Raw genomic sequence first — 14,937 nt, 5'->3', positions numbered from 1 at the left:
AATATGAAAGCAAGTCAGACAAAAAGCTAGAACTTACTTCCCAGGTGGCAATACAGAACCTGCTGCAACTGAGTTATTAAGCCAATCAACTTTAAGCATGAAGGTATTCACTGCACATCCATATAAGAATTTGGTGGTTTGAAGCTGAGACAAGCATGAAAGAATCCATCCCAGATTAGAAATCAAAATTACTAAAAAAAGTAAACCTTGCAAAGAACTAACTGTCACAAAATAATCCAATTTTATATGATTCAATTTGATGTTTGAGTTTTAAGAATTTATTTAGATTTTTCAGTAGGATAATATATTGTCCAGAATAGTATAAGTTCAACACAAAATTGCATATATATGTTGCTTGAAATGCCAGAAATCCTGCATCTGCATAAGCCAAATGTTTACTGGGGACCAGCCAACTCAATACCAAAGTGAGCTAGTCACATCTTTTAGGCACTTGTAACTCTATAAAGAGGAGGGGTAAAATTAGCTTAGAATCAAAAAGTAAATTTGTAGGCATCAATGTCATAAAATCTTACACTATTCACAATTGTCCCAGTGCTAAAGCAGAGTTACTAACCAGTGAAGGTGAAGTTCCAAGACCCGGTTTAAAATGCCATGCTGATTAAGAAGTAATTACCTTTTTCCAATAAAAAATTATACTTGTAATGTATTATATAAAAGTAAAACTTCGTATAGAACATAGGATGAGAAATCCTTGAAAAATGAGTGTCCAGGACTACATAAAAGACTAAAAAAATGTCTACAATAGAAATTGAGATTACATTCTCACTAATTAGGAACTACCTAAAGGGGAGGCATAAAAAAAGCATCTACCCCTTGTCACCACTTCAACTACAATTACACTTTGCCCATTCATTCATGTAAGCAATCTGCCAATCATCCCTTTAGTGAAACAAAGATCAGACTCCTGAATCACAGCATTGAAAATTTCCTTGAATCCTTCAAGGACTTCACCTTTTGCTCAAAAAATGAACACAAGCTTGGACTCCACCTCACTCTCTCTCCCTCTCTCCCGCTCTCCCTCCCTCCCCCTCTCACACACACAACATAAACCCTGAGTGAATCATATTTAGAATAAAGTTTCTAAATTATGCCATTACCTATTTAAAACCTTTTAAAATGATCTATTTAAAACTTTGCTATACCAAAAAAGTCTCAGTTAAACTAGGAAACTAGGAATATAAGTCTGTTTCACAGAATAGAAACTTCTTAAATATTTTCCCATCATCAAAATAGAAATTCTACAATGAGCCTCCATTTAAGCTTTTCAAACAAACTATGCAACAAGCAACCATCAAATTTAAGTTTTAGTCTGCTCATGGGAGAGCCATCTGTTAAAAACAAAACTCATCTTCCTCCTTGTCCCCTCTAAGCTTGTGGCCATCATCAAAACAAGGCTCAAATGAGTTCCACCAAACCCATAGTGAAAGACATCCAAATGAAGACATAAACAATATCTTAACGCACAAAGTATCATTCATGCCACACTTGTTGTCAAAGATCTTCACATTCTTTCAAATTTCAAGCATATAACCATGATTACTTCTTCCTTTCATTCCAAAGCAACAAAACAAATATTTATATCTAAAATCTCTTAGCTACCACCCAGCCAATCCCTACTAAAGAAAAATGTTTCAGTGGAAGCTCATAAGAGAAGGAACAATGTGAGAACAAATTGTGGAAAGATTGGTTCAGATTCACTACTGAAAATTAGGAGGTTCACAGCTGAAAATTATTATTATCCATACTTAGAATATTTTATTATTTGAATTTGAATTTTAATTATTTCCTGTAAATAGGTTAGTCCCTTAAATAGACTTAGACTATTGTATCTAGAATTATGATTGTAGATTCTATGTACACTGCAATAATGAGAATTAAAAATCCAATTGAATTTATCTTTGTGTTCATGACATCGGAGCCACCCTTAACCATAGATGAACTTTTGAGTGTCTTTGGCTAACCACTCGTAAAATAATAATAATAATAATAATAAATAATTCCACGTCTATCTGGTCTTCTACCAGATTTTTTTTCTCTTTTCTTAATCTGGTTTATATTCCAAATTTCTTGTTCTTTTCTTAATTTGATTTGTGTACCAAATTTGCAGAAACAATATATATATATATTTTGATAGGAAACAACAAAGGAATATATTAATAGAAAAAAGAAGTACAAGAGAAGGATGAGGAATCCTCCCACCAAAGAAAACTAAATTATAAGAATACGAAAACAAGAAAATACAATGTAATAATGAACAAACTCTCTAGACTAGACCAACCCAAAGGAATTACACGCCACTAGCCAATCAAGTTGTAACACAGTAAGAGGAGTCCCCTTAAAGACCTTGGATTGCAGAAACAATATATTCATCTTTAATTCTTCTCTTCCTTGAAAGATTTCTCTAATATGTTTGGAGCATCCTCTAATGAAACCTCAGGGGGATTCCTCTAACATTTAGACTTCTCAGAATGGTCAGATTTCATCAACCAAGCTGCTAAAAGTCCAATCTTTGCAAATCACTATTCATCAACTAGATGAAAAGAATTTCTTGTAGTGATCACAATCCGTGAAGTTCTTCATTAGAGGAGGGAGTAAGATCAACTATTTGACTGGTACCAAATAGGCCTCAAAATGTGATGACCCTATATACCATGTCTAGGATGTAAAGAATTCTATAATTTTATCATGGCTCGTCAACTGAATGGAACCAAAGATCAACCAAACATGTGTGTCTCAGCACCGTCAAACAACTATGGGATGCAATGAGTGAGACATACTCAGATTGGGCAATTCCTCACAAGTTTATGAGTTGAAAACAAAGATCATAAATACAATGCAGGAGAATATGTCTGTAACAAGTTATTACAATATGATGAAAAGTTCATGGCAGGAACTTGACTTGTTCTATGACTTTGAATGGTCGTGTGCTGACAACAGTGCTCAATATCAGAGGACTGTGGAAAAGGACCATGTTATGGAATTTTTAGTCGACCTAAACAAGGATTTGGATGAAGTTAAAGATAGTGTTCTGGAAAAAGAGCCATTGCCCTCAATCAATAAAGGATTCTCTAAGATTAAACGAGAAGAAAGTTGCAAGGGAGTGATGATGGGAAAAAATATGTCCAACAATGAAAATTCAACACTTAATGCTACCAATAAAACCACTGCAGCAGCATAAAATCAGAGACTTGTAGCCCAAACATTGAAGAATCTTGATGAAAAGCCAAAATTCTAGTGTGATTATTGCAACAGGCCTTGGCACATTTGAGAGAAGTGTTGGAAATTGAATGGAAAACTAGAAAATTGAAAGGAAAGAAAACCTGAAGAAAAGAATGGCTAATGGAATGCAAGCTATAGTAGAAACCGATATTCTTTTTAGCAATGAACAACTTTCAGGTGTGCCCTTCGGCTCTTTGGCTCAAACAGGTAGTGCATTCACTAATTCCCTAAATTCAGCACCATCGACCATTGATTCTAGTACATCTGATCACATGACCAATCAATCACACTTATTCTCCATGTTCTGGTCACTTAAAAATTAGAAGTACATGTGGCAACTTGTCTCTAATTGTAGGAAAAGGTTACATAATTATGTATCAAAATTTGGTTCTCAAATCTGTCCTTCATGTTCTTAATCTTTCTTGCAATCTTTTTTTAATTAGCAAAATAACCAAAGATTCTAAATGTATTGCAAAATTTTTTTGCTCTAGTTATGAATTCCAGGACTAACATTTGATGAGGATGATTAGCAATGCTAGGATGGTTAACGGACTCTATTATTTTCATAACAACTTCCTCAAAGGTGGACAAACTCAAGTTGCGAGTTGTAGTGTGATTTCTATTCCTGTTAAAGATGATATAATGTTATGGCACAATATGTTAGGTCATCCTAGTTTTTCTAATTTGAAACAATTATTTCCAACTTTGTTCAAAAATTTGAATCCTTTAATATTTCAATGCAAAGTTTGCCAATTATCTAAACATCACTGTGTTTATTTTTCGCCTCATCCAAACCATTTTACCTAATTCAAAATGTTGGAAATTTCAACTAAGTGGATTAATACATTCATTGATGACCATACTAGAGTCTATTGGGTGTATCTCTTAAAAAAAAATCTGATGTCGAGGGAGTGTTTAAAGAGTTGTATTCCATGATTGAAACCTAGTTCCATAGTCGAATAGAAGCCCTTAAAACTGACAATGGGAAGGAATATTTCAACTCTATTCTTGTTAGATACTTTAAAGAAAATGGCATTATCCATCATTCTGCATGCTTTCATACTCCACAACAAAATGGTATAGTTAAGAGAAAAAATCTGCATTTACTTAAGGTGGCTAGGTCCATAATGTTCACTATGGGAGTTCCAAAATACTTATGGGGTGAGGTTGTTCTCACAGCATCTTACTTAATCAATAGGATGCCCACCAAAGTCTTGAAATTTGACACTTTTCTAAATAGATTATAGGTCATTCTCCCACATATTCGCATCTTTACTTCTCTACCTATGAAAATCTTCAATCACACTGCATTTGTCCACATCCACAAACATAACCGTTCTAGACTCGATCTTCAGGTAGAAAAATGTGTATTTATAGGGTATTCTCCTAAATAGAAAGGGTACAAATGCTATAATCCTATTTCAAAGAAACTTGTTTTGACTATGGATGTGACATTTTCCCAAAACAAACCTTACTTCACAAAAAATCATCTTCAATGGGAGGGTATTGAGAGCTAAGATCCCTTTTGGTAAGTAATGGGACCCTTACCCGTGTCACTACCGAGTGACCCAGAAAAATCCCGCTTAGAAATGTTACCCATCAAGCCTTTACCCATTGCTCAGCCTTTACCTAATGGACTAAGCATTATAGATTCTAATTCAAGGCGAGAGTTACCAAAAAAACAAACCCAAACTAAGTTGGGTGTCTACTCTCGAAGGAATAAAAAGTCACAGCCAAGCAACTTCTTCAAATGATTGCCTCTGGATGAAACAAGTATCTCTTCACCAACCTCGTGTTCAATTCCTATATTTAGTAATCTAAATAATGCTTCACATGACCTCTGTTGAAAGAGAGAGAGAGAGAGAAAACCTTAATTCTCATTCATATATAATTAACTTCTTACAATAGAGAAATATATATACAAGGCTAGGTTGAACTAACTACCATATATGTGACCTATATTAAGAAAGGAAAGAAAGATTCTACACTATAAATACATTATATTCAACACTTCCCCTCAAGCTGGAGCATATATGTCATATGCACCAAACTTGTTACAAATGTATTTAATCCTAGGACCTCTAAGAGATTTAGTGAAGATGTCTGCTAGTTGATCATTTGAATTAACAAAACTTGTAGCAACACACCCTGATGCGATCTTCTCTCTAATGAAGTGACAATCAACTTCAATATGCTTGGTCCTTTCATGAAAGACTGGATTGGATGCAATATGTAATGCGGCCTGATTGTCACAGACTAGCTTTATCTATTCATCTTTTCCAAAGCTTAATTCCTGAAGGAGTTGCCTCAACCATATGAGTTCACATGTTGCCAAAGCCATAGCTCGTTACTCAGCTTTGGCGCTTGATTTGGTCACTACATCTTGTTTCTTACTCTTCCAGGATATTAAGTTACCTCCAATAAAAACACAATACCTTGAGATGGAACGCCTATCTGAGGGTGAATCAGCCCAGTCTGCATCTGTGTAACCAACAATTTGGGTATGACCCCTGTCTTCATACAACATACCTTGGCCTGGTGTTCCTTTAATATATTGAATAATGCGAATCATAGTATCCCAATGGTTGTCACATGGTGACTGTAGAAATTGACTAACCACACTCACAGGAAAAGAGATGTCTGGCCGAGTGATGGTGAGGTAGTTCAATTTGCCTACAAGTCGTCGATATCTCCCAGGATCTCTTAGAGGCTCCCCCTGTCCTGGTACAAGTTTGACACTTGGATCCATATGAGTGTCAACAGGTTTACATTCTAACATACCAGTTTCTTCCAAGATGTCTAAGGCATACTTCCTTTGTGACATAACCACACCTGAACTGGATTGAGCTATTTCAAGTCCCATAAAGTACTTGAGTTTGTCCAAGTCTTTGGTTTGAAAGTGGTTGAAAAGGTGTTGCTTTAGTCTTTGGATACCCTCCTAATCACTGCCTGTAATGACAATGTCATCCACATAAACTACCAAATAGATGCACTGGCTCGAAGAGTTATGGTGATAGAAAACTGAATGATCTGCTTCACTTCGAAGCATTCCAAACTCTTGAACAACTGAACTAAAACGTCCAAACCATGCCCGAGGAGACTGTTTCAAGCCATATAGAGAGCAGCGTAACTTGCACACTAAACTAGACTCCCCCTGAGCAACAAAACTAGGTGGTTGCTCCATATACACTTCCTCGAGAAGTTCACCATGAAGGAAAACATTCTTAATATCCAACTGATAAAGAGGCCAATGACACATAGCTGCCATGGAGAGAAATAAGCGAACAGAAGCAATCTTGGCAACAGGAGAGAAGGTGTCGCCATAGTCACAACCATAAATCTGAGTATAACCTTTAGCAACCAAGCGGGCCTTAAGGCGATCAACCTGACCATCAGGACCAACTTTAACAATGTAGACCCAACGACATCTAACTGTAGATTTACCAGGAGGTAAAGAAACAAGATCCCATGTGCCATTGGAGTGCAGAGCAGCCATTTCATCAACCATTGCTTGTCGCCACCCAGGATGAGAAGGTGCCTCACTAGTGCTCTTAGGAAGAGAAACAGAGGATAAAGTAGAGACAAAGGCAGAATAGGATGAAGATAATCGATGGTAGCTCAAAAAATTATAAATAGGATGAGGATTACGAGTAGATCGATTACCTTTCCGAAGAGCAATAGGCAAATGGTTAGTAGATGACAGGGCCGGGGTAGGAGAAATCGGTGGGACAAGAGGTGAATCATCAGGTACCTCAGCGGAAGAGAGAGGAGGAGCAACAACACGATGTCGACGATGATAAACCTGAAGAGGACTAGAGAACGCATCTAAAGGAGGAGATATATAGGGAAGTGGCAATACTTCAGAAATAGGAAAAGATTCAGACGATGAGAAGAATGGAGAGTCCTCAAAGAAGGTGACATCAGTGGAGAGAAAATAACGATGAGTGTCAGGGGAATAACAACGATAGCCCTTCTAAAGTCGAGAGTATCCCAAGAAGATGCATTTTGTAGCCTTGGCGGAGAGCTTGTCCTGTCCAGGTGTGAGAGTATGAACAAAACAAGTACAACCAAAGACACGAGGAGGAAGGAAATAAAGAGATTGGGTAGAAAAAAGAAGGGAATGAGGGATTTGGTCATGTAATATAGATGAGGGCATACGATTAATCAAGTAACAGGCTGTAAGAACAGTATCCCCCTAAAAACGAAAAAGAACATGACTATGGAGAAGGAGGGTACGAGCTGTCTCAACAAGATGTCGATTTTTACGTTCAGTAACCCCATTTTGTTGAGGAGTATGAGCACAAGATGATTGATGGAGGATCCCATGTTGGGACATAAAAGAAGTAAAGGGTGTAGAAAAATATTCCCGAGCATTGTCACTGCGTAACACTCAAATAAAAACATTGAATTGTGTTTGGATTCCAGCATAAAATTTCTGGAAAATAAAGAATAACTCAGCTCGATTTTTCATTAAAAATAACCAAGTACATCTTGAATAGTCATCAATAAAAGTGACAAAATACTGAAATCCTAAAGTAGACGCGGTTCGACACGGACCCTAAACATCAGTGTGGACAAGTTCAAAAGGAGACTTTGCCCAATTATTCAAACGATTTGGGAACGAGATACGAGTATGTTTCCCAAGCTGACACGACTCACACGCAAGCGACGACAAAGTGGAAAAACGAGGGACCATCTTCTGGAACTTGGAGAGACTAGGATGACCCAGACAACTGTGAATGAGAAGAGGAGTATCGATGGAAATGCAAGCTGCAGGAGATGAAGGTGATGTGAGGTGATAGAGGCCTTGAGACTCACGCCCTATGCCAATAGTCTTCCCCGTACTCCGGTCCTACAAGATCACAGATTTATCAAAAAAATGGATAGAACAGTTAAGAGTGCGAGTTATTTTGCTGATGGAAATAAGATTAAAAGGACACTCAGGGGCATAAAGGACAGAATGGAGAGGTAGGGAAGGGAGAGGATGAGCCAAACCAATACCTTTAGCCATAGTTTGGGAACCATTAGCTAAACTAACAGTAGGTAAAGCAGAGATAGTAGTAATAGAAGAGAAAAGGTGTTTATTACCAGAGATATGATCAGATGCTCCAGAATCTAGAATCCACGAGCCAAGAGAAGGAGACTGAGTAAAGCAGATAGAGACATTATCGGTCTAGGCAACAGAAGCAACAGAAGCTGATGTGGCTGCTTGATATCGGAGATAGGCATCATAATCATTACCAATCAATTTTTCCGATGTGATAGTAGGAGATCCAAAGATGATGGATGTAAAAATAGGATTTTTAGTCGCCATATCCACTTCACCTAAGATTGAATCACGTTTGGATCGAAGAGAGCCCTAAAGGGAGGTCGGATCACAGCTGTGGAAGAAGAACCTGGTATGTCGGGACCCAAACAAAGAAAAAGGGTGATTGGAGATGAAGAAGAGGCCTTCCCAAGGCACACACAGGTCTCGGCCAAGGAAGAGAGCTGCCGTTGGAGGCCAGAGGAGGCTAAAAGAAGACCTGCGAAGGCTGAAATGCCAAAAAAAAATAAAAAATGGAGAAGCAAGGTTCGAAGAGGATTGATGGAGGCTTAGAAGTGCAAGACAGTGCCAGACTAACCTGCTGGTAGAAGCTTGGCACCAGAAAGTGGGCCACGTGCCCCCACGCGCCCTCACGCGCTAGCGCGTGGGATTCAAGCCGCCGGAGAAAAACGATGCGTGGGAGGCGCGTGGATTGGTTTTTGGCTTCGGTGCTTTGAGAAAAGTTGCAGATCCCCTCTTTGCGCTCCTGATGATGTGGTCGGTGTCGGAAAATATCGTCGGAAAAATGTTGACGGTGATGAGGGTATTCTGACCACGATATGTTTGACCAGCTTTGGGAGATGGAAAAGGTGATCGGAATGAAACACGGTCACTGGATTCCCGGAATTAATTACACGGGTAAACTAGAAAGAATAAAGTTTTCTCTCTTGGCTCTGATGCCATGTTGAAAGAGAGAAAAAGAAAACCTTAATTCTCATTCATATATAATTAACTTCTTACAATAGAGAAATATACATACAAGGCTAGGTTGAACTAACTACCATATATGTGACCTATATTAAGAAAGGAAAGAAAGATTGTACACTATAAATACATTATATTCAACAACCTCAATGCTCCCATTGCACTTAGAAAGGGCACATATTCCCGCATTACGCGTCCAATTGCAAAGTATGTCGAATTCCATAGACCTTCTCAGAACTATAAAGCCTTTACTTCTAATCTCTCTAGTGTTTCACTGCCTAAACTATACAAGAAGCCTTGGGTCACATTGAATGAGGGACAAAAATCATGGAAGAGATGAATTCTCTTAAGAGGAATGGTACCTAGGAAATTGTTGAACTGCCAAGAGATAAAAGGATCATGGGTTGTAAGTAGGTGTTCATGATTAGATACCAGGCAAATGAAAGCATTGATAGGTACAAGGCAAGGCTTGTAGCCAAAGGACTCACCCAAACTTATGGAATTGACTATTAGGAGACCTTTGCCCTTGTTGTAAATGTTAATTTGATTCAACTACTATTATCCCTTGCTGCAAATTTGAGTTGGCTGATGCATCAACTTGACGTGAAGAATGCTTTTCTAAATGTAAAGCTAGAAGAAGAGATCTTCATGAACCTACCACTGGATTTTGAAAGCACTGCTTGGAGATGGAAAAGTATGTGTCTCTATGACTAAAACAATCACCTAGAGCCTCGTTTGATCAATTCACCAAGGCTATCAAAAGGTGTGGATACCAACAAAGGCAAGTTGATCACGCATTGTTCTATAAGCACTCAACTACAGCTAAGATAGCCATATTCATTGTATATGTGGATGACATCATCCTTACCAATGGTGTAGGGAAACTAAAGGTCTTCAAGAAGTTCCTTGCAAGAGAATTTGAAATTGAAGACCTTGGTGCTCTAAGATACTTTTTTAGATGTGGAGTTTGTGAGGTCTAAAAAGGGAATATTTGTGTCACAAAGAAAATATGTACCTAACTTACTTTAGGAGACTGGTTTACTTAGTTATGAACTAGTAGAAGCCCTAATAGAGCCCAATCTTAGGCTACAACCAACAAGTGCAGATAAGGTGGTGAATCGAGAGCAGTTTCGAAGGTTAGTTGGAAGATTCATTTATCTATCTCATACCCAACCAAACTTAGCGTGTTTAGTAAGTATAGTGAGTCAATTTATGCATCCAACAGGAGAACAACATTTTGGAGTAGCCTATTGAATTCTCAAGTATTTAAAAAGGAAACCCTGAAGGGGTTTACTATTCAAGAATCATGGCCACTCGCAATTCAAAGCTTACACCAATGTTGATTGGGCAGGAAGCATAACAAATCAATGGTCCACATCAGGCTACTGTACATTTATTAGAGGCAACCTAGTGACTTCGAGAAGAAAGAAACAAATTATGGTAGCTAGAGGCTGAATTTAGAGCAGCAACTTAGGGGATTTGTGAACTTTTATTGCTAAAAAAGTTACTTTAAGACCTTAAAGTGGCAAGTCCTATGCCTATGAAGCTCTGTCTAAACAATAAAGCAACAATCAATATAGCACATAATCTGGTTCAACATGATAAAACAAAACATATAAAAGTTGACTGACACTTAATCAAAGAGAGGTTAGATGGTGGATTAATCTATATGCCTTATATTCCTACAATTGAGCAATTGGAAGATATTTTTACTAAGGTGATACACAAAGGGCTAATTCGATAGTATAACTTGCAAGCTAGGTATGAAGACATTTTCAAGCCAACTTGAGGAGTGTGGAAAGATTGGTTTGAATTCACTACTCACAATTAGGAATTATTATCCATATTTAGAATATTTTATTCTTTGAATTTGAATTTAAATTATTTCCTATAAATAGGTTATTCCCTTTAATAGGTTTAGATCTGTAAATGATAGTCATCTTTTTTGTGAAGATAATGTAGATTAGTTGAGATATTGGAATTTGGAAATGGATGGTTACTTGCTATAAAATGGTGTCAAGTTTGAAAATAAATATGCAAAAAAATGAAATTATTCCAGTGGGGTAGGTAAAGGATGTGGATAAAGCGGCTTCTCTTTTTAGGCATAAAGTAGGGAGACTTCCTACATCTTATCTTGGTTTACCCCTTAGGGCCCCTCACAAGCTTTGTGGTGTGTGGGATTCAATCAAGGAGAGGTTCAAGACTTGTCCATATTAAAAGCACTCTATCAAACCTCTCTATCCATTTTATGTCCCTCTTTGCAATTTCCAAAAAAGTGAAGATCAAATTAGAGAGAATACAAAGAGACTTGTTGTGAGGAGATACAAGAGAAAGAAAAAGATTCGCTTGGTAAATTGGTCAGGTGTCTATAAGGATAAGAAGCATGGAGGGTTAGGCTAAGAAGTTTAAAGAATTTTAATCAAACCTTGCCAGGCAAACGATTATGGAGATTTTGTTTTGAGCGAAGGAGCTTGTGGAGGAAGATCATTCACGGAAATTCCAAGAGGGATGGACTAGTAGAGAGGTGAAGGATTATTCTTTTGGGATGAGCCTTTAGAAAGACATTAGAAAAGGTTGGGAAGAGTTCAACTTCCAATTAACTATCCAAATTGGAAATGGTAGACGTATAAGATTTTGGTGAGATAGATGGGTAGGGGAGTTTTAGTCGAAAGACGTATTCCCTTCACTTTTCATAATAGCATCCTCCAAAAATGCTATAGTTGCAAATTTATGGGAGAGAGGAGGTAACAAAGGGAGTAGAGGTTCAATTAAGAAGACCCTTCCAAGATTAGGAGATAGAGAAGGTGACCCATTTTTTTGGAGCTTATTTACCCATTAAAAATCCGAGAAGGGGATGACACTTTACTTTGGAAAGATGATAGGAGGGGAAACTTTAGTTTCAAATCGTATTGAAAATTCCTAAGGGATGAGAATAATTTATTATTCTTAGCCAAAGAGATTTGAGGATCCTATGTTCTACTTAGAACATGTTTTCTTGCTTAGGAAACTTTTTTTTGGGGGAAAAGGGGAGGGTCTTAACTATAGATACGTTAATGAAGAGGGGATAACCCATGGTCAATAGATGTTGCCTTTGTAAAGATAGTGAAGAATCATTTTATCACATCTTGATTCATTGTGATACAACAAGAGTGCTCTAGATAGCAGTTTCAATGAAAAGGATGAGAAATCCTCCCCATAAATACACAACCTGATGAAGACAACAAACCTGATCAAAACATCGAAAAAAACCCTACTCTACAAGGAGATTTGTACAGAAAAACAAAAAACAAAAAATAGAAGTATTACAACTTTTCAAGCACCACTAGGCTCCTCCACAAAATTAGCCCATGCCTAAAGGTGTACATACTGAACTCCAACTGAGTTGAATGACATACAAAGGAATACCTTTAAAAGCATCAATGCAGGAGACCTAAAAAGAAACATAGAAATGAACTAAGTCTCACATCATCTCAAGCACCTTCCATTTGTCCTCAAAGATCCTAGCATTTCTCTCTCTCCATACAATCCAAATCAAAGTGAGATAAGCAATCTTCCATGAGGTCTTGCCTCTAGTGGTTTCCCAAAACGCATAAAAGAGATCATCATCATGCCACTTAAGCTCCTAGGCTAAACCCACACCATCCCGACCTCTCTAAATAGCCCATGTCATAGACCCGAAATAAACGGGCAATGTAGAAATAGATGGTTAGTTGTCTCTCCACTCCTACATAAGGTGCACCACTCGGGACTAAGAGCTTTGTAAAATCTTCTCAACTATAGCATGTCATTTGTATTTACCTTTTTGAATACCATTAACCAAATGAAGGTCTTGAACTCGAAGGGACTTTTGATTTCCACAAGAAATGGGCTAGATGGAAGGAAACTGAATTTGAAAAATTGGATAAGGCTAACAGAAACGATTTTACTAAAAATAAACATAAAGAGGAAAGTGTCCATGCTTTCGCATCTAGAACAAATGGAAACAAGTGTACACGAATAAGAGAAGTCAGCAATCTTTGGAGATCCTCAATTTCCCAATTAAAAAGGTTGCAATGAAAAATAAGATTCCAATAAAAAAAAGGCAATATAACCAAAGATAGTTAAAATGGAGAGGTTTCTCTCTGGGGCAACTCTATAAAGTCTTGGAAACTATAAATACAAAGGTTGATTCCTCCATCACATGTCTTCCCAAAAGCGAATTCTAGTCTCATCACCCTTTACAAGTTGAGTGTGTACAGAATAAAACTGGAAGATATATGCAATGGTCTTCCAAAGGCATTGATGTGACCATCTAACTATAATATTAGTGTCTCGCCCATTAGGATGTGTCACATATATACTTAAAATAACCTAATGCTAAAAGGCAAAACTTTCCTTAGGAAACCTCCATAGCCACTTCCCTAATAAAGCCTGACTCCTCAAAGAAATCTTCTCAAACTCTAAACTGCCAAACTCTTTAGGCCTACACACTAGGTCCCAACTGATAAGATGTTCCTTTTTAGAGAACAATGTGTATTTTCCAATTTACTTTTACCCAATAGAAAAAAAGTCAATTGCTTGTTTGCTTAACACGGTTAGCTAATTTGCTGATCATGTGATAATGATATCGACTCACCAAATAGAAAAACTGAACAAGCAATTTATCCCATTGAATAAGAACTGTGAGTATTTCCAATCTACTTTTACCCAATATGGAAGGAATCATGAAAGGAAGCTCTGGGTACCTATAGTAAAGATCCCCAGCAAAATGCCATCTTCCCGCCACCCCCTTAGAGACATTATTCCAACAACACACAATTTAATCAAATATCGATAAGATGAACAATTAATAAAAGAATAAAATATGGTTAATCATAAAGCTAATCCATCCTTTCATATCCATCCTTTCATACTTTATTTCTTAAAATTATTAGGTTGATGAGTACCTAATAGGGATACTCAACTACAATTGTATCTAGACTGTGTCTCGTATAATACATACAAGACAGAACCTCAGTGGCACAATCACGTAAATCATATTGATTTTTTTTTTCACCATAGATGTAATTAAAAAATTATTAAACAATAATAGTAATCTAAACCTTTCATCCACCTCAAAACATAATAATAATAAAATATAAGAACAAGAAAAAGTTCTCATATTCATTATTCACTAGAACTATAGGCATTATTTACTAGAACTATAGGGAAGCCAAATGTAAAGAATATGAAACATAAATAATAATATACAAGTACAAGAAAAAATTCTCACATTTCATTATTCACGAGAACTACAGGAAGGCCAAAGGTAAAGAATATGAAACATAAATAGTTTGCAGAAACCAACCTTCTTTGAACATAGAACGATGGGAAGATGCTTTTGATTAAAGTTTGAGTTTCTCTTTCTCCTTGAATTTGAAGGAGATGGAATATCAGGGAGAACAATACCACCATATTTCCTTATCAATCCTTCAATTTCTTTTTCCTTGCAACTAGAAAATCCTGTGAGCAAGAACTCTAGACCTTGAAATATCAATTTCTCATTGATGCAGCAATTTGTCATATACCATTTCACTTTGTGAGTTCTAGAGTCTAAGCCAGGGTTAGAACTTTTCAACCTTTTAAAAGCTCTGGAAGGTGAACCTACACAGATTTTGACAATAAAAGACATTAGGTAGAAATATTTCAGAAGGTATTGTAATTAGAAT

At 37.0% G+C, this 14,937-nt stretch overlaps 1 protein-coding gene across 3 annotated transcripts in view; it reads right to left on the bottom strand.

Moving 5' to 3' along the window:
- Positions 1 to 14,937, bottom strand: part of LOC100245338 (uncharacterized) — a 70,331-nt gene that overhangs the window by 14,543 nt on the left and 40,851 nt on the right. For all 3 annotated transcript variants that reach the window (XM_010660764.3, XM_059742152.1, XM_059742151.1), the window contains exons 8-9: positions 14,577 to 14,872; positions 38 to 144 (exon numbers count right to left, since the gene is read on the bottom strand). In XM_010660764.3, coding sequence (XP_010659066.1) covers positions 38 to 144; positions 14,577 to 14,872 — 403 coding nt within the window. The remainder of the gene's footprint in view (positions 1 to 37; positions 145 to 14,576; positions 14,873 to 14,937) is intronic.

This window comes from Vitis vinifera, chromosome 13, assembly GCF_030704535.1.
Source record: "Vitis vinifera cultivar Pinot Noir 40024 chromosome 13, ASM3070453v1".
Classification (NCBI taxonomy): Eukaryota; Viridiplantae; Streptophyta; class Magnoliopsida; order Vitales; family Vitaceae; genus Vitis; species Vitis vinifera.
The sequence above is the reverse complement of the archived record's forward strand: the minus strand, read 5'-3'. Positions and strand labels throughout refer to the sequence as shown.